The 22,576-nt window shown below is 49.5% G+C and overlaps 1 protein-coding gene and 1 pseudogene across 4 annotated transcripts in view; both read right to left on the bottom strand.

The window, feature by feature from the left end:
• Positions 1-22,576, bottom strand: part of ERCC3 (ERCC excision repair 3, TFIIH core complex helicase subunit) — a 45,868-nt gene that overhangs the window by 696 nt on the left and 22,596 nt on the right. Inside the window, exons 10-14 of one of the 4 annotated variants that reach the window (XM_036420290.2) lie at positions 16,372-16,574; positions 8,837-8,933; positions 7,732-7,849; positions 2,905-3,023; positions 1,080-1,232 (exon numbers count right to left, since the gene is read on the bottom strand). In XM_036420290.2, coding sequence (XP_036276183.1) covers positions 1,080-1,232; positions 2,905-3,023; positions 7,732-7,849; positions 8,837-8,933; positions 16,372-16,574 — 690 coding nt within the window. Of the gene's footprint in view, positions 1-1,079; positions 1,233-1,288; positions 1,397-2,904; positions 3,026-7,731; positions 7,850-8,836; positions 8,934-16,371; positions 16,575-22,576 lie in introns of those variants that run through there. The other 3 variants (XM_036420292.2, XM_036420291.2, XM_045575107.1) reach the window with 3 other exon arrangements.
• LOC118708825 lies at positions 17,627-19,290 on the bottom strand (annotated as a pseudogene).

Raw genomic sequence — 22,576 nt, 5'->3', positions numbered from 1 at the left:
CCTCCCCAGGCCTGGGTGGAACGAACATAACCAGAGTCTGGCCCGCCTCGGACCACATCACAGCGAGGGAAACAGGCCCGGTCAGCACCTCCAGCAGCGAGGCCCAGGGCTCCCCTGCAGGTGGCCTCACTGGTCAGACCCAGACGCTCCCCCGGGCTTCCCTGCAGCGCCCAGAGATCAGCCCTGCTCCGCCAGGGAGAGGGTCTCTGGCTGCCCCCAGGAGACACGCTTCTCCCTTTCCTTGTTCCAACCACTGCTCACCTTTGGCTCTAACTCCAGTTCACTTTCAAAAACACCAATCACACTTCTCGCCTTGCAGTGCCTGACTAAGAATTTCCCATAACACTTCATTCACTATGTCCTATATCTGCCTGACACACAGTAGGCATTCAATAAGTATTTGCAAAATAAAAGGTTGAGTCTTTTCAGAACCTAAATTTTTTTCTAAGTACTGAAACTACATGAGTTGGTCCTCAGACTTGTCTGATAGGCTGGAAGGCTCGGCTCCGTGGCTGAGGGGGAAACCAGTGACGAGTGACTTGCGCAAGGCCAAAAGTGGCGTCCCAGCCTGTCACACTCCTTGGCGCAGCCACCCTGGTGAGACCTGGGGCCAGGCTTGCCGTCCTGGGCTCCAACATAAAAACGCTAACAGATGTCCACACCAGGCTGTTTTGGGAACAGAGCAAGGGACCAGTTACAGCCACTGTGGGCTCAGCCATGGACACAGCGTGTACAGAAGGAATGATGCAGCCCAGCCAGCATGGCTCAGTAGTCGAGCATCAACCTATGAACCAGCACATGCCCAGGTTTCGGGCTCAATCCCCAGTGGGGGGCATGCAGGAGGCAGCCGACCCATCAATAATTCATCACTGATGTTTCCATCCCACTCTTCCTCTCCCTTCCTTCTCTGAAATCAATAAAAACGTTTTTTTTAAAAAGGAGTGACACATACCAACAGGTCAGCAGTCATTACTATTCTCCTCTCCACAAGTTTTCAGCACACCGCACAGGCACCTTCCCACACGAGGGTACGGGCGTTTCCTCCGGAGAGTGGACGCGGGGCCTCACCCACCCCTCACCTGGCTGGACTTCGCGCCAAATTCTCCTGCCACGACCTCTTCCTCGGCGTCCAGGTCGGTGGCGGCCAGGACTTTCTGCAAGAGCTGCTGCTGTTCTTCTTTCGTTGAAAATGCCAAGTCTTCCTCGTCCATGCCAGCAAGCTTTGTGATCACCTGCAAAGCCAAACCCAGCAGGCGCCTCACTCCATCTCCTCTTCCTTACCCGCCCCACCTCTCTTGCTCAGTCACTGCCCTCCCCAGGCCATGGAGCGCCCCACAGAGCAGGTGGCTACCAGTGGGGCTCCTTGGGCAGTCCAGGGATTAGCTTTAGGAGTCTCCTTTGAAACAGAGAGTAATCCATGACTGCAAGACAGATGCTAAGAAAATTCCAGAGAAATCTGCTCCAAGCCACGGCAGCTAAATGAGCATCAGCGATCAGCAGATCTTGGCGATTGTAAAGCCCTCTGCAGTTCTCTGTCCTGCAGCAGGCGAAGAGGAGACCAGAGTGGACAGGCACAGCGGCCGCCTCCTCCCCGGCCCCAAGAACAGCTGCAACCTCCTGGCTCGGACCCAGGGCTCCCAGCGGGAGGGAGCACTTACAAATAACAAAATGTTGAGAACAGGTTTATAGGATATTTTCCCTAAAGAGCAAGATGCCAGCCTGGTGCATCTGGTTTTTATTTCTTTGCAGATAACTTACTACAAGACCTACCTATCCCTGCAAAAAATTTGGATTCATTATATAAAGGGTACTTTTTCCTCTGATTCTTCTCATAATTTTAATTAAAAGAAAATGCCTAAAAGCAAGGTGTGGCTGGCTCTCCTGGTGACCGCGATCTGGAGTGCAGCACGGGCCCTCAGCGCTGGCTGGCCCGCCTGAGTGGTTCTGGGAACTCTGACCGGCTGCCCTCCGCTGCAGCACCTGAGGTGAGGCTCGCCGAGAGGCTGCCACCCACACCAACAGCCCCAGGCGGGGCCTTCTCGTCAGCTCACCCTTCAGAACCCGGAGCGTGCCTCAGCCGGTACCGCTGCACCGCCCAGGGACCCAGAGCATAAACCGAGGCCACGCTGCAGGGCCTTCAGCACTCAGCCCTTCCCCGGCCTGCCTCTGGCTAGGGGCGGTGTCAGACACTCCACCCTCCGGTCTGAGCCGCGGACAGAATCTGTGTGAACACACCAGGCTCTCCCAAGTCAGCACCCTGAGCCTGTGCACCGAGTCCTAGGCCTCTGCTCCCAGCACCCCCCGCCTCACCCTCCCAACAAAACCTCTTGGGACACTAACCCCGATATAAGCTTTCTATCTGTGTCAGCAGGAAAGAAAAGGCCTCAGCAAACGAAAGCTAAAGCTTCAGAACTTCCAAGTTATTCCAATACCGGGTTCGTAGCAGACCAGGTGGCTCTCACGCAGGGAGGCCCACTGGGCCAGACTCCCCCGCTGACTATGGTGAGAGCTTCCCAGCACCAGAGGGAGGGCCCTTAAGAAAGGAGCTCCCGGCGCTCAGACTCACACACTTAGGGCCAGCTCCTTAGCACCTCAAGTCCTCTGGGCCTTGCACATTCCCACCAACACCTACTGTTCTTTCACAAGACAACTCTAAACTGTGACGAAGCAGATTCCAGCTTCCTGCTTCAGAGGTTCTGGGACCATTTGCGGGATGGTGGGCTGGAGGGGACCCACGCACGCAGTACGTTCCCTCACAGCTCCTGCAATTCACAGAGGGCGCCTGCAGAGGGTGCCGCGCCTGAGCTCTGCCCACCCTGGACTAAGGGCCCCACTTCTCCTAGGAGAAGCCCGAGTGCAGAGAAGCTGTGGTCCTCCTCTGACCAAGGCCAAATGGGAACATACCTTAAAGCTATAACCCTGATCGACCAAGAACCGCTGCCGCTTGGTTGAGTAAGCCATTTCCTGGGTGTCCTGGGAGACCAGCGAGTAGAAGAAGGCGTTGTACTCCTCTGCAACCATGCCTGGGAGAGGAGAGAGGACAGGAGCTGAGCACGCAGGCACTCAGGTCCAGGCTCAGAAGCAATCAAACGGTGGGCGAGTTCTGAGGGCAGGGCGACTGCCCTCATTGTGCACGGGCCTTCGTCAAACTAATCACTCCGCGCTTCAGAGAACACCTCACAGCACTGGAACACCCTCGGCCTGGGAGGAAATACTGGTAAAGGACTGGTATCTAGGTTACATAAAGAACTACTACAACTCAGTAATGAGACAGCCCGCCGTGTGGCTCAAAGGTTGAGTATGGACCCATGAACTAAGAGGTCAGAGCACATGTCCAGGTTCTGGGTTCAACACCCCATCAGGTGGAATACAAGAGGCAATCGGTCAATGTTTCTCCCCCCGCCCCATTCCTCTCTCTAAAAAAATCAATGACTTTAAAAAAAAGACAACAGCCAACACAATGAGCCATCCAGTGTGAATGAATCAAAATTTTAAAATAAAATAATAAAAGGCCAAAGTGAGAGGCAACAAGAATTTATTTGAAATAAAAAAGAATAGCTATTTGGTAAGCAAATACGCAGGCAGGAGCCCAAGCAGCGTCTGATGGGAGCCCGAGGCCAGGGCTTGGGAGGAGGGACGGCTTCCTCTGGTGCAGACGCGCTGACACAGGGCCGGTCAGACAACATGCTCGGTGTCTGGCCTGGTGCTCAGGACACTGCTCTCTGGGAATCCCTGCACACAGTGCTTCCTGAGGCCAGGCCGCTGGGCCCGCCTGCAGGTTTCTGTGCCTGCTTCCACACCCCGAGGCTGGAAGTCAGATGTGTAAGGCTGCTCCCGGGGATGGCAGCTCCCGGGATGGCAGCTCCCGGGATGGCAGCTCCCCCAGGATGACTGCTCCCTCAGGATGGCAGCTCCCGGGATGGCAGCTCCCGGGATGGCAGCTCCCGGGATGGCAGCTCCCCCAGGATGACTGCTCCCCCAGGATGGCAGCTCCCCCAGGATGACTGCTCCCGGGATGACAGCTCCCGGGATGGCAGCTCCCGGGATGGCAGCTCCCCCAGGATGGCAGCTCCCGGGATGGCAGCTCCCGGGATGGCAGCTCCCCCAGGATGGCAGCTCCCGGGATGGCAGCTCCCGGGATGGCAGCTCCCCCAGGATGGCAGCTCCCCGGATGGCAGCTCCCGGGATGGCAGCTCCCCCGGGATGGCAGCTCCCGGGATGGCAGCTCCCCCAGGATGGCAGCTCCCGGGATGGCAGCTCCCGGGATGGCAGCTCCCCCAGGATGGCAGCTCCCGGGATGGCAGCTCCCGGGATGGCAGCTCCCGGGATGGCAGCTCCCGGGGATGGCAGCTCCCGGGATGGCAGCTCCCCCAGGATGACTGCTCCCCCAGGATGGCAGCTCCCCCAGGATGACTGCTCCCCCAGGATGACTGCTCCCCCAGGATGACTGCTCCCGGGATGACAGCTCCCGGGATGGCAGCTCCCGGGATGGCAGCTCCCGGGGATGGCAGCTCCTGGGATGGCAGCTCCCGGGATGGCAGCTCCCCCAGGATGACTGCTCCCCCAGGATGGCAGCTCCCGGGATGGCAGCTCCCCCAGGATGACTGCTCCCGGGATGGCAGCTCCCGGGATGGCAGCTCCCCCAGGATGGCAGCTCCGCTCCATTTTAAAGTGCCCCAGTTTGTTTTTTTTATAACCATAGTCATCATATTGTACATTATATCCCCAGTACCTTATAACTAGAAGTGTAATCCTTTATATCTGTCAGAGAGCTACCCAGAAGTGCAAGTGCTGGGTGTCATGGCAGTTCTATCTCTAAGGTTCAGAGGAATCTTTACCCTGCTTGCCATGGTGGCTGCACCCATTTACAATCCTAACAGTAGGCACAAGGGCGCCCTGTGGCCCACGTGCTTGCCATCTCTCTCCTGTCTCTTTCAGGACAGCCACTGTAACAGGCACCATGGTTTTGCTCTGCATTTCCCTGATCTCACGTACCGTCGGCCGTTTGTAGGTCTTCTTTGGAGAAACGCCCATTCAGTCCTTTGCCCATTCTTTATTGGGCCTATTTTGGCCTTTTGCTATTAGCTGTATGAGGTCTTCATATTAACCTCTTATTTAGATATCATCTGTGAATATTTTCCCCAATTCCTTAGTTTTGCTGATCAAGCCATAGGTTTGCTGAACATTTCTTTCGTTGTGCAGAAACTTCTTAGTTTCAGGTGATTTAAACTTTTTATTTTAATCCTCACCAGAGGATATGTTTTCCATTGACTTTTAGAGAATAGATGGGAAGGAGGGGGAGAGGAAACATGGATGTGTGGTTGGCTTCCTCCTGCACACGCATCACCCAGGGTGGGGGATCGAACCTGCAACCCAAGTACGTTTCTTTGACCAGAAACTGCACCTGAGACCCTGCGGGGCACGGGCTGGCACTCCAACTACTGAGCAGCAGGGCCAGCTGTTGACTTTGGCTTGTTGCTTCAGGTGTCTTATCCAAAAACCATGGCCCAGACATGCATCAAGTTTCCCTGCCCCCCCCCCCCCATGAGTTTTATGTCTTCTGGTCTTACAGTTAAGCCTTTAATCCATTTCAAGTTAATTTTCTAAGTGGTATGAGAATGGGGTCTAGTTTCATTCTTTTACATGTGAATATCCAATTTTCCCAGCACCATTTATTGAACAAACTTCTCTCCGTTGAGTATTCTTGGCCCCCTTGTCACATATTAGCTGGGCTCTTGATTCTGTAACCCTGGTCTGTGTGTGTTTCTGTGCCAGTGCCACACTGTTTTGATTACTCTGGCTTTATAATATAGCTTGAAATCTAAAGGGTGATGCCCCCACTTTGCTCTTTCTTGGGCTTGTTTTGGCTATTCAGGGTCTCCTGTGGTTCCATAGAAATTTTAGGATTTCTTTCTCGTTCTGTAAAAAATGACATAGGAGTCTTCATAGATATTACAGTGAGTCTATAGATGGCTTTGGGTAGTGTGGAGATTTTAACAATATTAATTCTTCTAATCCACGTACACAGGAGATCTTTCCATTTACTTGTGTTTAATTTCTTTCATCGATGTCTTATAGTTTTCAGTGTAGAGATCTTTTCACCCCCATGCTTAAATTTATCCCTAAGTACTTTATTATTTTTAATTTTACTGTAAATGGGATCATTTTCTTTCTCTTTCAGAAAATTCATTGTCAATATACAGAAACACTACTGACTTTTGTATGCTGACATTTATGTGTTATTTTAATAAACTGCAACTTTACTGAATTCATTGATTAGATCTGAACAATATTTTTGGTGGAGTCTTTAGGGTTTTCTATTGGAAATCATGTCATCTGCAAATAAAAACAATTTTACTTCTTCCTTTCCGATTCTGATGACTTTCATTTCTTTTTTCCTGCAAGTTTGCGTTGGTTAGGACTTCTAGTACTGTGCTCAATAAAAGCGGTAAGAGTGAGCACCCGTTTTGTTCCTGATCTTAGAGGAACAGCTTTCAAGTTTTCAACCTTTCACCATAGCTAGTTTCCCAACATTCAGTTCACTAGCATTTTAATGAGAATTTCTGAATCTATACTCATTAGGGATAATGGCCAGTAATTTTCTTTTCTGTAGAGTCCTTTTCTGGCTTTGGTATCAGAGTAATACTGGCCTTGGAAAATAAGTCAAATAGATACAGATATAGATATAGATATAGATATAGATATAGATATAGATACAGATATATGTATATATTTTAAATTCTAATTCAAATTCAAAGAGGTTTTCAAATTACAATTGCTTCTTTTTTGAGGTGAAAGGAGTGAGTCATAAATTACTTTCACATATGTTAACCAGGTTATCATGTCAGGCTATAATTTGCCCAACAGCCTACTATACTCTGTTATGTAAGTCTCACTCAGCATAATGTCCTGCAAGATAGGTTGTCCCTCCTACTTTAGAGGGGAAATCGAGGCTCAGAGGGTCAGATTACTTGTCCAAGGCCACATGGTGGCCTGTGCTTAAGTCCATGCTTGTATTTCTAATGTGCCACGTTAAACACAATCAATTATGCTGCTTAAACATATTCAGATACAGTATCTTCCCCCACGTGCCCAATCATCTTGTCATTTTCAAACCTCCTACCAGTCCAGTCGCCTCCTAAGAACATGAACTGCTTGAGCACAGGGCCCGTGTCCTGCCTCAGGACAGACTGGTCCTAGAAGGAAGCCACCTCTGAGCAGCCATGTTAGTCCCTGTCACGCCTGCAAGCGAAGTCCAAGACTCCTACCGCCCACAGTTAACAAGCACCCACGCCTGTGCTTCCCGTTCCGCAGGCACCACAGTCACAGCCTGTGAGCGAGTGCCCACCTGCGGCTGCTCGGTAACCTGTGCTCACTCCTAACTTGAGGTTCAGGGGACCACTTCCAGCTCCGACAGTTCCACCGGCGGTCGCGCTCCGCTTTCTCCCCTCTATGTCTGCATCGTTAGGATTGCATCCCGGCTCCTCTGACTGGCTACGTGTGTGAGGGTTCCATTTAGAGGGTGTGTGAGTCCCAGGCAGTGTCACAGAAAACAGCCACATACTCAGCCCCAGTGCGTGACAAACAACAAGGGCCAAGGACACCGCGCTCAGAGTCTGCCTGGCCCGGGAGCACCAGGCACCATCACACAGCACAGCAGCTCAGCCCCCTCTCCCATCTGAGGAGGCTCAGGGGGGACCTCCCCGAGCAGAAGGAAAAGGCTGCCCTTACCTTTTTTGGCTCGGAGCACTCGCCCTAGCCTCTGGGCCTCCTGCCGCCGGGAGCCTCCGTGAGATGAGATCTGAATGAGGACATTTGCTTCTGGCAGATCAAATGACGTGTCACCCACCTAAGAAATGAAGCAGCTGTGAGTCTGGGAAGGTTTTCACATGTGAGGTGATGAGAGAAAAAAATCAACTGACCTCACATTAAATAAGCTCTGCAGATAGTTTAGAAAAGCAATCACAACCCTCTGCTCCATGCCAGGCCCTTCAGATGCAACATCCTCTCGAACCCAGTGCAAACGCTCCTGAGAGCGGCCCCATGACCAGCGGGACCCACAGGCACCACCATGCCCTCAGCCGCACTCTGTGTGGCGCTAACAGACAAGACAAGAGGTCCTGTCACACAGACTGTCTGTGAGTTGCTCTTCTTAGTTTTTGCTACAGAAACACGTCTGCATCGAACCACCCACACTCACTCCTCAATGGAGGCCACTGGGACCAGCAGCATGTGTCAGACTGGCGACCTAAAGGATGCCACTGCCTTCACTGGGCCGGATTCTGATCCAGAGCAACTGTGTCAGTTTGGGGGCTACGCCCATCTAGATCCCCCCACCCCCCTACAGACCCAGACAAGGTCACTTTTATGAATAAATCTCATGTTTGGGGGTTCTGGGTCTATTCTAATCTGAATGATTATTCCAAACAGTTGGGCATAGCTTCTAACTGCAAAGGAAAGCCACCCCCAAGCCAGGCCGACACAAGCTCAGCACCCACACAGCCCACGGCAACCCGCACCTCTATAAAGAGAATATCATCCAAATGCCCGCTTTGCTCTCGTAGGTGATAAACTTTTTCCCTTTTGTAAAGAAAAATCAACTTACAATTCCTGCATCCCAAAAAGAGATGGGTAAAAAACTTTAGTCAAGCAAAAGGACTTTAGAGATTCTGCATAATACATCCATCCTAAGTCTGCTTCTTCTGCTACCCAGACACGTGGGGAGGAAAACCAACTTGAGAGTTCCTTCAACAAACACCAACTCACTGCCCGATGCCACCCAGCGTCCCCCAGGCCCTGGGGTTGCGAGGCCTCACTGCATGCCACACAGACAGACCTTGGATATGAAGATGGTGTTGATTTTGGGGTTGTGCTTGAAATTCTGGAGAATATGCATCCTCTCTCCCTGGGATGTAGGACCATAGATATAGAATCTAGTGAAGAACAAGACCATGTTAGGAAGACCACAGAATCACTCCTTAGTACCCTAGAAACACGAGAGGGAAAAGGAGCCCCTGCAAAGTACTCTCTCCCGAGAGTGTCTGAGGAGACCCACAAACATGGGCGGCAACGCACCTTCCCCTCCCCTCCCCCGTCCCTTCCAAAACACACACACACACCACCCTTTCCCTGATAAACTGAGGTTCAAGGTCCCCATTCTCCCTGGGATTCCCTTCTTTACCTTTTTCTTTGTGTTTGGACTGTGTCTCTAGCTTCAGGTTTAGTGTCTATACAAAGAGAACCCCTGGATCTCATGAAGCTCAATGGGGTGGCAGAGGAAACAATGCTATTTGCAAACCAAAGCTCGGAAACAACTCTTTTCCTAATGACACGACATTCTCCTCCAAGAAAAGGGTAGAAAGGAACAAAGAGCGCCTTCCAGACTTTTCTCTACTGCCCTCCTTTAACACTAAGTTCAAAACCCACCTAATTCCCAGTTCTCGGCCAAAGAGCACAATCATATCTGCTGGCCTCACTGGTCATCCATCCCCTCTTGGCACCTGGCAATGCCATCCATGGAATGACCTAGTGCCTGTGGCTTTCCCGGGGAATAACAGTGATGATGATGATGATGATGATGATTACAAGGACGACGACCTGACACACTGGTCCCATACATACCAAACACAACGCAAGAGACCCTGTTGGAAAAATCCACACACCCCTGCCCAGTCCTGCCTGTGAAAGGTAGGTTTCATGTTCCCTGCTTTCACATGAGGAACTGAGAGCAGGAGACTGAAGAGGCTGAACCCAAGTAAACGTCCACCTCTCAGGCCATACATGGAGGCTCAGAAGCACCACTTCTGCCCGCCACACGCTCCCAGCCCTATGCTGCTGACTGGGAACAGGTGTGCCGAGAGCAAAACCCTGCCCTGGGGACGCGGGCTGGGGCCTGGGACAGAGGGACACCCAGGTGGATGGCCTCGGGTCGCCCCAAACACTGCAAGCCTGTCCTACAAGAGTGTTCAGGCACCACACAAACCTTGTTCTTTCCTCTGTGCGTCATGCTGGGAAAACCCCCTCTTCAGAACCACCTGTCTCTCTACACCCAAGCTTTATGTGGTTCTCCTCCTCCTCCTTCTCCCCCATCGCAAGACACTACCCACGATGGTGAGCCCTGTTTCCGAGGACTCCCCACACAGGAATGAAACAGAAGAGCCCTCACATAAGCCGAGCACCGATTAGATGTGAGCACAGGACTCCTGAGGCGGGTGGTGGCAGGTGAGCTCACGGGGCAGAGCGAGAGGAGGCAGGAGGTACACAGCACTCCTGAGGGGGCTCAGCTAAGAGGAGCTGCTGGGAGTCAGATCCAGCCGTCAGGGTCCAAAGTGGCATCTTTCTCACCTCATATACCGAACAACCCCCGTCTCTCCTGCACAGTGCCGAGTGACGCCTACTCTTTCTTTCTTTCTTTCTTTCTTTCTTTCTTTCTTTCTTTCTGTCTGTCTGTCTGTCTGTCTGTCTGTCTGTCTTCCTTTAATATATTTTTATTGATTTTTTTACAAAGAGGAAGAGAGAGGGGTAGAAAGTTAGAATCATCGATGAGAATGAATCACCGATCAGCTGCCTCTTGCACACCTCCTACTGGGGATGTGCCCGCAACCAAGGTATATGCTCTTGACCAGAATCGTCCGCAGGCCGACGCTCTAGCCACTGAGCCAAACCGGTTTCGGCGTCATCTACTCCTTTCTTCGTGAGGCTGGGTGAACCAGGGCTCAGAGACACACACACCCCCACCACCACCACCACCTCAGTCCTAAGCACATGCCCAGGACCCACAGGATCATTTTAAAGCAAGAAAACAAGCCAAAGCACTTCATGTACTTAAAGGCCAGAGGTACACAAGAAAGGGAGTAAAAGTTGTAATGATCTTTCCAGTATCCTTAAGAGCCATGAACGGCTGCCCTCCATGGTGCTGACAGGCAGATTCTACAGAGCTGGGCACTGCGTGTTCCTGACCAGCAGGTCTCAGGGGACTGCAACCAGAGGACAAGCCTCAGGGGTGTGTGAACGCAGGCACAGGGCAGGGCCCTAAAGAAGGCTCCAGGAGAATCCAGATGGAGCACTGATGGGGGTGGGGCGGGGAGAGAGAAGACAGCTGTTAAATGACACGGTAAGCACACGCATTGCTTTATTGCCTCTCACACTGACACGGTCACCGTGCAGAATTAAAGAGAAACTCAAAGGGCAAAGGGAGGAGAGCCACGCAGACGGTGAGCAATGTGGTGGAAGTCAGCACACGGAGAGGGAGCACGCCCAGACCCGCAGGAGGGAAAGCTAGACAAGCTTACTGCGAACACGTGGCCAGTGGCCTGGGAAGGGGACGGGGCCGACAGCAGACAGGGCTGGCCGAGTATCTGAAGGAGGAGCAGTGGGAGGCCCCACTCCCAGCAGCCAGGTGGGCCTCCTCCCGCCTGGCAGAAACCTGGAGGCTGAGGCAGAGGTGAGACTGAAAGGGGAGAACGAAGGGCATCCCTTTCTCGCTCTCCCCCGCAAGCTGGAAGCAAGGAGAGCCGGAGAGTCCTCTCTGGAGAAACTGTCCTGCCAAGAAAGGAGACCTAGAGCTACTGGCATTTCTAAATCTCTTCATGAGTCACCACGCTCCTGCCCGGTCACGCACGGTGAGGTCCACAGGTCGGCAAAGTGATTCAGAAAGGCCAATCAGCTTTCTAGCAACTGGCTCTTTTTTTCCTGTGAATACCAAATTATTTTATTTGAAGGAATGGTATCCATGAAAGTCATGACTGGGTGATGTGGTACAACTTCTAGAAAAGGTAAAGGTAACTTCAACATGCACGTACTGCTTTGGTGACCAGGGATGTCATCTGGTGGCTAAGGGAAGCCAGCCTAACTGTGACTGACTCTTAAACAAGGAAATACAGCCACAGGTCACCAAAAATCAGAGGGGCTCTGCAGACAGAGGTGGAGCAATCAAAACAATAAGACGTGACAAGAAGAGAGACAGTGCCGGGACAGAACTGTCAAAGTTTCCCCAGCCCAGAGAAGACACTGCGTGAAACAGGAACAGTCAGCACGGAAGAGCTCTGCAAATTAACAAGTGCTTTAACAGAAGGGCTGGCAGACAAAGGGAGAGAAAAGAGAACTGGGGAAGTTGTTCAAAGATCTAACATCTTACAACAGGGATTCAAAGAAAGAACAGAAAAAAACAGAGAAGATGAGTTAACAAAGAAAAAAACAGAAATTCTTACAACTAAAACGTGAGTTTTCATATTAAAAAGGTCTAATGGCCCTGTTTCTACCCAATACATAGAAACAGTGGTTAGAGCATTGGCCCCAAGCACTGAAGGGTCACAGGTTCAATTCCCAGTCAAGAGGACATATCTGGGTTGCAGGTTCGAACCCCAGGCCCGGTCGGTTGGGGGGTGTGCAGGAGGCAACCAATCAATGTGTTTCAGGTGAGGATTAACCAAAAAAGAGTTAAAGACTGCCCATCACAATGAAAGAAAATGACCACACTAGATATAGTTTTGAAATCTCTAAAAAGATTCTGAAAGCTTTCTGAGCGAAGGAAACAGGAACTACAGCAGATCCTGCGCAGAGAGGGACCAGAAGGGCACCAGGCCTCCCAGCAGTCACAAAGGAAGCCCCATCAAGCTGCGCCTGCCTTTAGCATTCTGAGGCTCAGCCGAACTACTCGTCAGTATAAAGCTGAATAAATAATTTGCAAGGAGTCTCAAACAATTTTTCTCCCTCAGAAATCTACTGGAGGATGTCCTTCAAACTGAGTGCCCAAGAAAGAGGAGACCTGCGATACAGGGAAGGGGCTCCCAACGGGGAAGCGGTCGGGGAAGGACAGGATGCTGTCAGAGGGAGCTCACCGAGCAGTGTTCTAGTCCGAGAAATGGTGTGCTGGCAGGTAATTCCCACCCTGGTAATTCCCCGAGAATCCATCCCATTCCAACTTGCAGCTCTACCCAAGCTGTTTGCAACAGTTTTCCCATATGGCCTGTTCTGGCTCAGGCTTCAGACTTTCCTAAAATCTCTTAAACAGGCAGCAGCTGGTGTCAGTGTACTCCAAACCTATAAATAAAAAACCCAAGACCTAGCTCTAGCACCACACTGCCTTGCTTCACAGCTGGGCCTCACCTGGGCACTTCCATGCCTATCTGCAGATCTCTCTGTAGCTCCTGTCAGGTGGTCCCAGGCAGTGGTTGACTTTGCCCCTCCCTGGAGGCCCCCGAGCCTGTGCACCTGGTGGACAGCTTCAGACCACAGCATATTACAGCTCTACACACCCACAAGCAACACACACAAGGGCAGACTCAGTGAGCACCAAGGCCCCACTGAAGCAAGTCCTGCTCCCTAGGGCGTCTCCCGCACAGCAGCTCTTCCCCTGTAGTCACAGCGGGTCCTCACAGCTAATTGGCCCGGAGGTCAACTCCTTCCAGTGATGCCAACAGCAATCGAGGCTCAATTACAAGATTGTGCACACAGCCCACATGGGTGCACCTAGAGTGCCCAGCTCACGTGACTGGGGAGGCTGAGCCATGGGGCCCTACGGGACACCTATTACATAAGGCCACTCTGCCAATTCCAGGAGACATAGCAGCTCTACCCAATACATAGAAACAAACAGGGGAGCAGTCAAAATAACATGTTACAAATGAAGGAAATGGAAAAAGCAAACTCCTCCATACAGAGTTCAAAACAATGGTTATAAGGTTACTCAAGGATCTTAATGAGAGCTTCAAGAATCTTAGTGAGAATGTTAAAGACATGAAAAAGAAATAGTCAGAAATTAAGCATAGACTAACTAAAATAAAGAAGTTTATGGATTCATCAGTAGAGTAGAGGATTTCAAGAATCAAATCAACGACTTAGAATATGAGAAAGCAAAAAATACCCAATCAGAAGAGAAAAAGAAAAAAAAAAAATCAAAGAATATGAGGAGTGTAAGGAGCCTCTGGGACAACTTCAAGCGTACCAACATTCTCATTATAGGTGTGCCAGGAGAAGAGAGAGCGCAAAATACTGAAAACGTATTTGAAGAAAAATGACAGAACCCAGCTGCCATGGCTCATTGGTTAAGGGGTGACCTATGAACCAGGAGGCTGCGGTTTGGTTCCCGGAGTCAGAGCATATGCCTAGGTCTCAGGCTCAATCCCCAGTATAAGGAGACAGCTGATCAATGATTCTTTCTTATCATTGATGTTCCTTATCTCTTCCTCTCCCTTCCTCTCTGAAATCAATAAAAATATATATTTTTTATAAAAGGAAAGAAATAATGGCAGAAAATTTCCCTCACCTGATGAAAGACCCAAACGAGGAAACTAAAGAGGCCCACACCAAGAAATCAACATTAAAATTCCAAGAGTTAAAGACAAAATCAGCAAGAGAAAATCAATCACTTACCTCCAAGGGAGCTACTGTCAGCTGATTTCTCAACAGAAACTTTGCAGCCCACAGGGAGTAGCAAGAAATATTCAAAGTGATGAATAGCAAAAACCTACAATCAAGATAACTCTACCCAGCAAAACTGCCATTTAGAATTAAGGAGCTCATCACCACCAAACCAGTATTGCAATGAAATATTGAAGGATATTCTTGAGGAAAAGGAAGAAGGAAAAAAAGATTAAAATAAAATAAATAAAATAAGAACAATAAAATGGTAATAAATACATAACCATTTCACTATGTATACTATCAACAATTGAATCTAAAAATGAAAATAACTGAACAAGGAATCTGATGAACAAAATAAAATGATGAATAAAATAGAATCAGAGGCATGGAACAGACTGACAAATCTCAAAGGGAAAGGGGAAAGTGGGTGGGAAGAGATTAATCAAAGATATTTTGTGTATATGTTTGTTTTTTTATTTAAATCTTTATTGTTTAAAGTATTACATATGTCACCTCCCCCCCACAATTGACCCCTTCTAACCTGCCCCTGCACTCCACCCCAGGCCTTCACCATCTTATCAAAGACCTTAGATGCATATAGGCATTCCCTATGGACACAGACAATAGGGTGGTGAAGGACTGGGGCAAGGTGGGAACTGGGTAGAGGGGCACAGTAGAGGGGGAGAAAGAGGGACACCTGTAATACTCTCAACAGTAAAGATTTTAAAAAATTAAAAATAAATTAATTTAAAAAATAAAAAGAAGGTGGCTGTCTTTGGGGAATAAGACTGATACACGAACTGTGGTTTTTCTTAACATGTTAAGCGCCCAGCCTGTTTTGTCTTCCAGACGGAAAGTATAGTGTCAGTCACTAACATGTCAGTGACTGACATGGCGTTTAACATGTTAACTACTATGTTACTCTGATAAAAAAATAAATAAATAAATAAATAAAAAATAAGATCTTTATACTATCAACAATAAAAGGTTTATTTTTTTAAAAATAAAAATAGCCGAAACCGGTTTGGCTCAGTGGATAGAGTGTCGGCCTGCGGACTGAAAGGTGCCAGGTTCGATTCTGGTCAAGGGCATGTAATTTTGTTGCAGGCACATCCCTAGTAGTAGGTGTGCAGGAGACAACTGATCGATGATTCTCTCTCATCGATGTTTCTAACTCTCTACCCCTCTCTCTTCCTCTCTGTAAAAAATCAATAAAATATATATTTAAAATAATAAATAAAAATTAAAAAATAAATTAAAGGTACAATTTTAGAAATTTAAGAAACTTAATTTTTGTCTCAGCTTTGTCATCTATAAAATGGGAACAATGCAACTGACTTCCTTGCAGGGTGAGGTGAGGATTCAATCACAGCCTGCCCCAGAGAAGCTGGTCTACAGGGATCCTAGCCTCCATCCTGCCACCCCACAGGAAGAACAAGGCTTGCCTGCAGAAAGGGCCTTCCTCCCGCTACACGGACACGCCCTGGAGGCCCACTGCAGCAGGAGCACAGTCCTCATCCTTCGCCAGGGCAGGGGATTTACAATAGCCAGTCTTTACACACAGGCAGGTGGCTGGTAAGGACTCCGATATGTCCTAAGGAGCTCCTTCTCAATGGGAGGCCATCCCAGGGATGCTGGCCCAGTCTGCCTTGCCTCCCTGGTCCCTGGCCCATACAGGCTGACCTCATCACAACCCACAGTGCTCATTGGTCTGAAACTCCCAATGCCAACCTCTGCCCACCCTCGGGAGTCCAGGTCCAAAGCAGCATCACTCTAGTGCCCGCTCCCTGGGCTCAGGGTGACCCAGCTCCCTTTTCCACACTGTAACCTCTAATGTCAACCACTTACTCCTTCCTCTGTCTTGCCTGGTTCCTGGGGCTGGGGCCACAGAACCAGACCTTTGGATCCTAGAAGTCCTAAAAGCTTCAAGAAAAACCAGGCACCTCTGCACTCTCACAAAGGAAAGGTAACTGGCTTAGGCGCCAACTTCAACTTTTCAATTCTTACTTGTTCAGGCGAACGGCATATTCCTTCAGGGCAAACACATTATCAGCAAAGACAATAATCTTGTCATTCCTCCTTTCATGAAACTTAATCAGAAACTGGCAAGCTCTGAATTTGTTGGGGTTCATGGTATACAGCAAGATTCGTTTCTTGGTTTTGATTGCTACATACTCCCTGTAAAACTCAGGAGACATCGGGCACCAAACCTGTGATACAATAAGAATCATAGGTTAGTGTGTAAGTTTAAATATTACACAATTAGAAACTAGCGAAGACCATTCATTTAGCAGAATTAACTTTAAAACAAAGGTTTGTAAATTATATCTCAATACAACTGTAAACAAACACACGCACAGACACACCCACACAAACCAAAACCAGCCAGGGCACTCCACACGCTAAAACACTGCTCGAAGGGAGAATAGTAATCCTTCCTTTGGAAAACTGCTGTTTGAACTACTCTGTTATTCTTAGTCTCTTATTCCATAGGTCAACTCTGTTATTTTTAGACTGGAGGCCCAGTGCATGATTTCATGCACGGGTGGGGCTGATTGGGCCAGGCCAGTGGGGGAGAGAGGCCAAAGGTGGTTGACCAGCTGGCCCCACCCCCAATCGAGGTGTTAGGGGCCGATTAGGCCTGGATCAGGCTGGTTGGCTGCTGTAGTGCGGGTCATAGCCACCAGTCATTCTGGTCGTTTTAGTCATTCTGCTGTTCCAGTGGCTAGGCTTTTATATATATATATATATATATATATATATATATAGAGAGAGAGAGAGAGAGAGAGAGAGAGAGAGAGAGGGGGAGAGGGAGAGGGAGGGAGACTAGTGGCCCAGTGCACAAATTCATGCACTGAGGGGGGTTCCCTCAACCCAGCCTGCACCCTCTCCAATTGGGGACCCCTTGGGGGATAACCAGTAGTTGGACATCCCTCTCACAATCTGAGACCACTGGCTCTTAACCACTCACTTGCCTGCCTGCTAGATTGCCCCTAACTGCCTCTGCCTGCCTGATCACCCCTAACTGCCTCTGCTTACCTGCCTGATCTCACCCCCAACTTCCCTCCTCTGCCGGCCTGATCTCGCCCCCAATGACTTTCCCCTACAGCCTGATCTTGCCCCCAACGGTCCGCCCCTGCTGACCAATTTGGTTCTGATTGGTCAGTTTCTATTCCACTCAGTCAAAAGCTCCTCCTCCTTGGCAGCCATTGGTGCCTCATAGTTGACCCAGACTTGGTTCTTTTTTTTTTTTTTTTTTTTTTTGGGGGGGGGGTGTCCTGTTTATTAAGTTGTCATTACAGGGTCAGACCAGATAAGTGGTGTCAGCCCCGGGAATGTGACCTCTCAGTGTTGATCATAAAACTCCCAAGGCTGGTCCTGGTGAGCCCCAAGGTCAGAAATGAAGCTGAAAGGCCGTGGTCACATGCTGCTTCCAAGCATCCAGGCTGGGCAGCAGGGAGCAGATGCTCATGACGTGCCAGGTCTCCCCATCAGTCACCACCAAGGTCTGGTAGGACAGGAGCTGCATGCCTGCCTCTGCCAGGAATCCAATCATGGCAGGCAGTGTGGCAGGGTTGGAGGGCTGAGCCCGAACAGGAGCAGGGACAGACCCCTGCGGAGAGGCACTCTGGTCTGAAGGCAGTTCTGCTGTCTGCAGCACAGGTATGGTGTCCTGGACAAAGCCCACAGCCTGGTAGGGGCACCTAGTAGAGCCACGCTCAGGAGGCCTTCCCGGCATCCTTGCGCTCCTGGCACAGTGGGGTTATGGTGGTGGTGACATTGAGGCCGGCCTCCTTTACCAGCAGCTTGGCGTTCACCAAGTTCACATCCGCATGATTAGAAGCGTCTTTGAGGAGGCCAACCATGACTGCGGGGCTCAGGCAGTCTCCAGCATTCTTCAGGGATAAGCCATCCGTTACCACCTGGATGGTCCCTTTAGGGGACCCTGCCCAGGCTTGCATCAGAGTCCCCAGAACTTCTGCCAGACCAATCCAAGGTTTGGTGTGTGGAGAGAAGGCACTGGTAAAGTCTGGGCATTCATGACCCCCGCAAGGGCTCTCCCCTTCACCATGTCTCCTCCCCGCAGTAGCTCTGGGCCTCCTTGGTGCTGGCGCCCAGGTGGGGACAGCTGATGACGTTCTCGTGGTCCACCACGGCGCAGTCCCGAGGTGACTCCTCCATGAATACGTCCAGCACTGTGCCCGCACACTGCCCCGGAGCAGGACGCCCCGTCCACGATCCCTCCTCGGGTGCCGTTCACCATGTGCAGGCCCTTCTTGCACAGGGCGAAGGTGCTGTCGTTCAGCAGGCCTGAGGTGGAGGGCAGGAGAGGGGTGTGCACAGTGATGAAGTCACAGAGGGGCCAGATCTCCTCCAGGGGCAGCTCTGGTGAGATGAAGATGGGTCATACCCTACAGTCTTCATCACGAAGGATTGCATCTGGATGGCCACCTCTCTCCCGATCTTCCTCAGGCCAAGAATTCCCAGGGTCTTTCCATTCAACTCAGTTCCCATGAACTTCTTTCGGTCCCATTTGCCATCCTTCATCAAAGCCGTCACCTGGGGAACCTGCCTGGCCAGACACATGATCATCCCACAGGTGAGCTCCCCAGCACTAGCAGCACTAAGACTGTTTCCACTGGGAGTTCACGACCAGGATGCCCTTCCTCACAGCGGCCTCCGGATCCACACTGTCCACCCTGGTGCCAGCCCTGCCCACCAACTGGAGCTCCTCTGCTGCACTGATGGTCACCTTGGTGGCCAAGTGGACGATAGGCCTTCGCCGTCCTGCAGCTCCGGCTATCAGCTCCGCTTTGTTCAGTTCTGCTTTTCCACCACCTGCAGCCCTCCATCTTGCAGGATCTTCTAGCAGCAGGGGTCCAGGTTGTCACTGATGAGCACTTTCTGTAGATTTGTGAAGGCCATTGCTGAATCAACCCTTCTTTCTGGACAGAAACACCTCTAAGCTCCTAGATTTGGTTCTGATTAGTCAGTTTCTATGCCAGTCAGCATCAAAAGCTCTGTCTCCTAGGCAGCCATTGGTTCCTCACACTTCACCCAAATTTGGTTCTGACTGGTCGGTTTCTATGCCAGTTAGCATCTCTGGGCCTATCAACGGGGCCTGATTAGAAAGGCAGTGTTGATCAGCAGCCCTGGTGGAGGCCTGGAGAGAAATGGAGGTGCGGCTGCTGACCAGACTGGGAGAGAAAGAGAGGTCAAAAGCTGCCACAGAGGCAATGGATTAGTCCCTGCTTCTCTTCAGGCCTCTCTGGTCCTGATTCACAGCCCCCTCAGCAGTCAGTGCTGGGGCACCGCACCAGCAGCCAGAGCAATCAGCTTTGGGTTGCCACAGCAACCCAGCACTGACTTCTGGTCTGGTCGAGCTTTGGTTGAAACCCTGGCTCTTTATTATAGAGATAGTCTCTTATTCTGTAAAGTAACTATTTTAGTTTGAATAATAGAAAAAGATAAAAACTTAGCTGTCTGACCTTGCAAGCTAGCCATCTGATGTAATAGACTAATACTGATAATAAGTCCCATATCTTATGCCAAGTATTGATTCATTAGGTTTTCAAGGTTACAAACTGTTTGTAACAATAACCTACACAGAGCTGTTTGTGAAATCTGCAAAGAAACTCGAAAGGTATAAATGCGAGAAACTTCCTGTATGTTTTTGCTCAGAAATTTGGGAAACACCTCCCACTGGGCCGCACAAATAAAGATGACTCCTAACTAATTGGCTCATGAAGGCATCTTATCTAGCTTGCTGATAAGACCTTTCGGTGTCTCTATGTGCAGGGAATTGTTTTCACAACAGCTGTACATGAGGGCACCAGACTGCCCACCAGTGGTGTGAGGGACCTCTCAATTGGACCCATCTCCACACGGAGATCTGCACACACACTACCTGGCTCTGCCTGTTCAGTGAGCCCAGCAATGACAGCCTGGTAGCAATGAATGCACCTAACACTCAGAATTTGGTTTGCAAATTACATTCTCCACTGAAAGAGCTCCGTGGAAAATGACCGATTAAAGGGTGAGAGCAGGACAAGTACTAGATGAGTCAGGAATATATTGCTGGGCCAGACAGCAAGGGAGTGCTCTCATAATGATGGAGACATGTCATCTGGCCATAGAAGCCAGCATGAAAGTGGTGTGCTTCGTTGGTCACATCTAAAACAATCTGAGCACCCAAATAAGATTGATAGTAACACTGCCGAAGGCCTCTTCTGTGCTGGGCCCTGGGCTTGGGCTGCTGACAAACTAAACTGACTGATGTGCTGGGAGTTTCAAAGGTCTCAAGGCTGCATACCAATACAAAATGACCCCTGGGAGCTCCACACTGGACCCTAACAGATGGAGTTTCTGGCCAGGACCACTGCACTTCCACATGTGCACCGCAAGCCACAGCATGCTGCCACCTGCTGTGTGCCACGAAAATCCGTGAGTTTTGCTGTTAATGTTTCCTGGTTTCTGAGTCATCTCCTGTCATGACTCCATAAGAATTTCAAGATTTTCTCATTCTTTATAGCCACAGCAATTCTTTTCTCACAGTAAATTGTTTAAAATCCTGCAATTCATAAAATATGAAACATAAGTGGCTAATAACTATCTGATAAGATTCTCATTGTCATTCATAAAGCAGAAAACACAAATAAGACAATAAAGAAATGCCATTTCACACTTACCAGGTTAGTAAAAGTTAAAAGAAAACAAGTAGCTACTGGGCAGTGGAGGTGAGGCATGCCCTCACCCACCCTGAGGGGGGTTAACTGGCACACTCACTCTGGGAAAGTCTGCCGTACATGACGAGGAAGGCAACACTCCAAGGAGCCTTCACCTCAGCAGTGTTACTCAAGGTGCACCTGCCAGAGCAGTGGCCTACAAACGTGGATTATGTTACACCACAAACTAAACATTCACACACAAAACACAATTTTATGAAACAATATACACCCTTAATACATACTATGCATCCTGGTAGATTCTATTCTATCCTGACCATGACCCACCACATGGTGATATCACAGTCCACAGTGTGAACAACACTGCTTTAGAGAAGCACTGGCATGAGGGCCCCAGGAAATGGGCACAAAAACATCTGCAGCAATGTCATAAGCTATAACCTGTAGTGACAGAAAACAAATCAGTGGCTACCTAGAGTGAGAGTACAAGCAAAGCTTCACTGCAAATGATCGCCAAGGTAACTTTGGGGATAACGGAAATGTTCTAACACAAGATTGTGGGAAATCATTAACTAAAATCAAGTAAGTTATAAATCATAGTATCTACTTAAAACAGGTCAATGCCACAGAATGCAATCTAAATTTCGATAAAGCTATTAAAAACTTTAAACAACTCAACATTGGAAGGTTTGTTTTTTCACTGCTATCTAATATTCCATTGGATATCAAATTATGGTGTATTTGTATAATGGGATACTACAGGGCAAATCAAAGGGATGAACTAGTGCTACAGTTCATCATCAAAAAATAATGCATTATGCAAGGAATAAAAATAGAGCAAGTGACAGTCATAAAAATATATAACCTGCTTCTACTTTTAGATACATAAACAGGTTTTAATATATATTTTTTATTGATTTTTTACAGAGAGGAAGAGAGAGGGATAGAGTTAGAAACATCGATGAGAGAGAATCATCGATCAGCTGCCTCTTGCATCACCCCCACTGGGGATGTGCCTGCAACCAAGGTACATGCCCTTGACCGGAATCGAACCCGGGACCTTTCAGTCTGCAGGCCGACGCTCTATCCACTGAGCCAAACCGGTCTCAGCCATAAACATGTTTTAAAAGGTAAAATGAAACAACCGTGTTCAGGAAAAATTATACATAGCAGGTAACAGCCCCAAGACAGCAGCGCCACTGCTGTAGGCAGGAGAGATGCAACTGGGGAGGGAAAGGGCTCCCAAGATTCTGGCAGCTCTGTCTCATGGGATGCTAGGTGATTACAAAGACACAACCAGAGACAAGAAGTTTTCAGCAGAGCAAGTCTACCCTTCAGTCCTCACACTCGTCCTTACCCCTCAGGCCTTTCCACCCTCTCCTGACAAAGGCCACCCTACTCTAACCACTAAGTCATTTTTAGTGCAAGAAAGAATTCTTGTTCCTCCCGAGAAGACTTATTTTGAAGATGTATTTTTATCATATACTTGTGCAGGTAGGTATTCATTATAGAACTAAAGGCCCAAT

The sequence above is a fragment of the Pipistrellus kuhlii genome, unplaced genomic scaffold (genome assembly GCF_014108245.1).
Source record: "Pipistrellus kuhlii isolate mPipKuh1 unplaced genomic scaffold, mPipKuh1.p scaffold_m20_p_66, whole genome shotgun sequence".
Classification (NCBI taxonomy): domain Eukaryota; kingdom Metazoa; phylum Chordata; class Mammalia; order Chiroptera; family Vespertilionidae; genus Pipistrellus; species Pipistrellus kuhlii.
The sequence above is the reverse complement of the archived record's forward strand: the minus strand, read 5'-3'. Positions and strand labels throughout refer to the sequence as shown.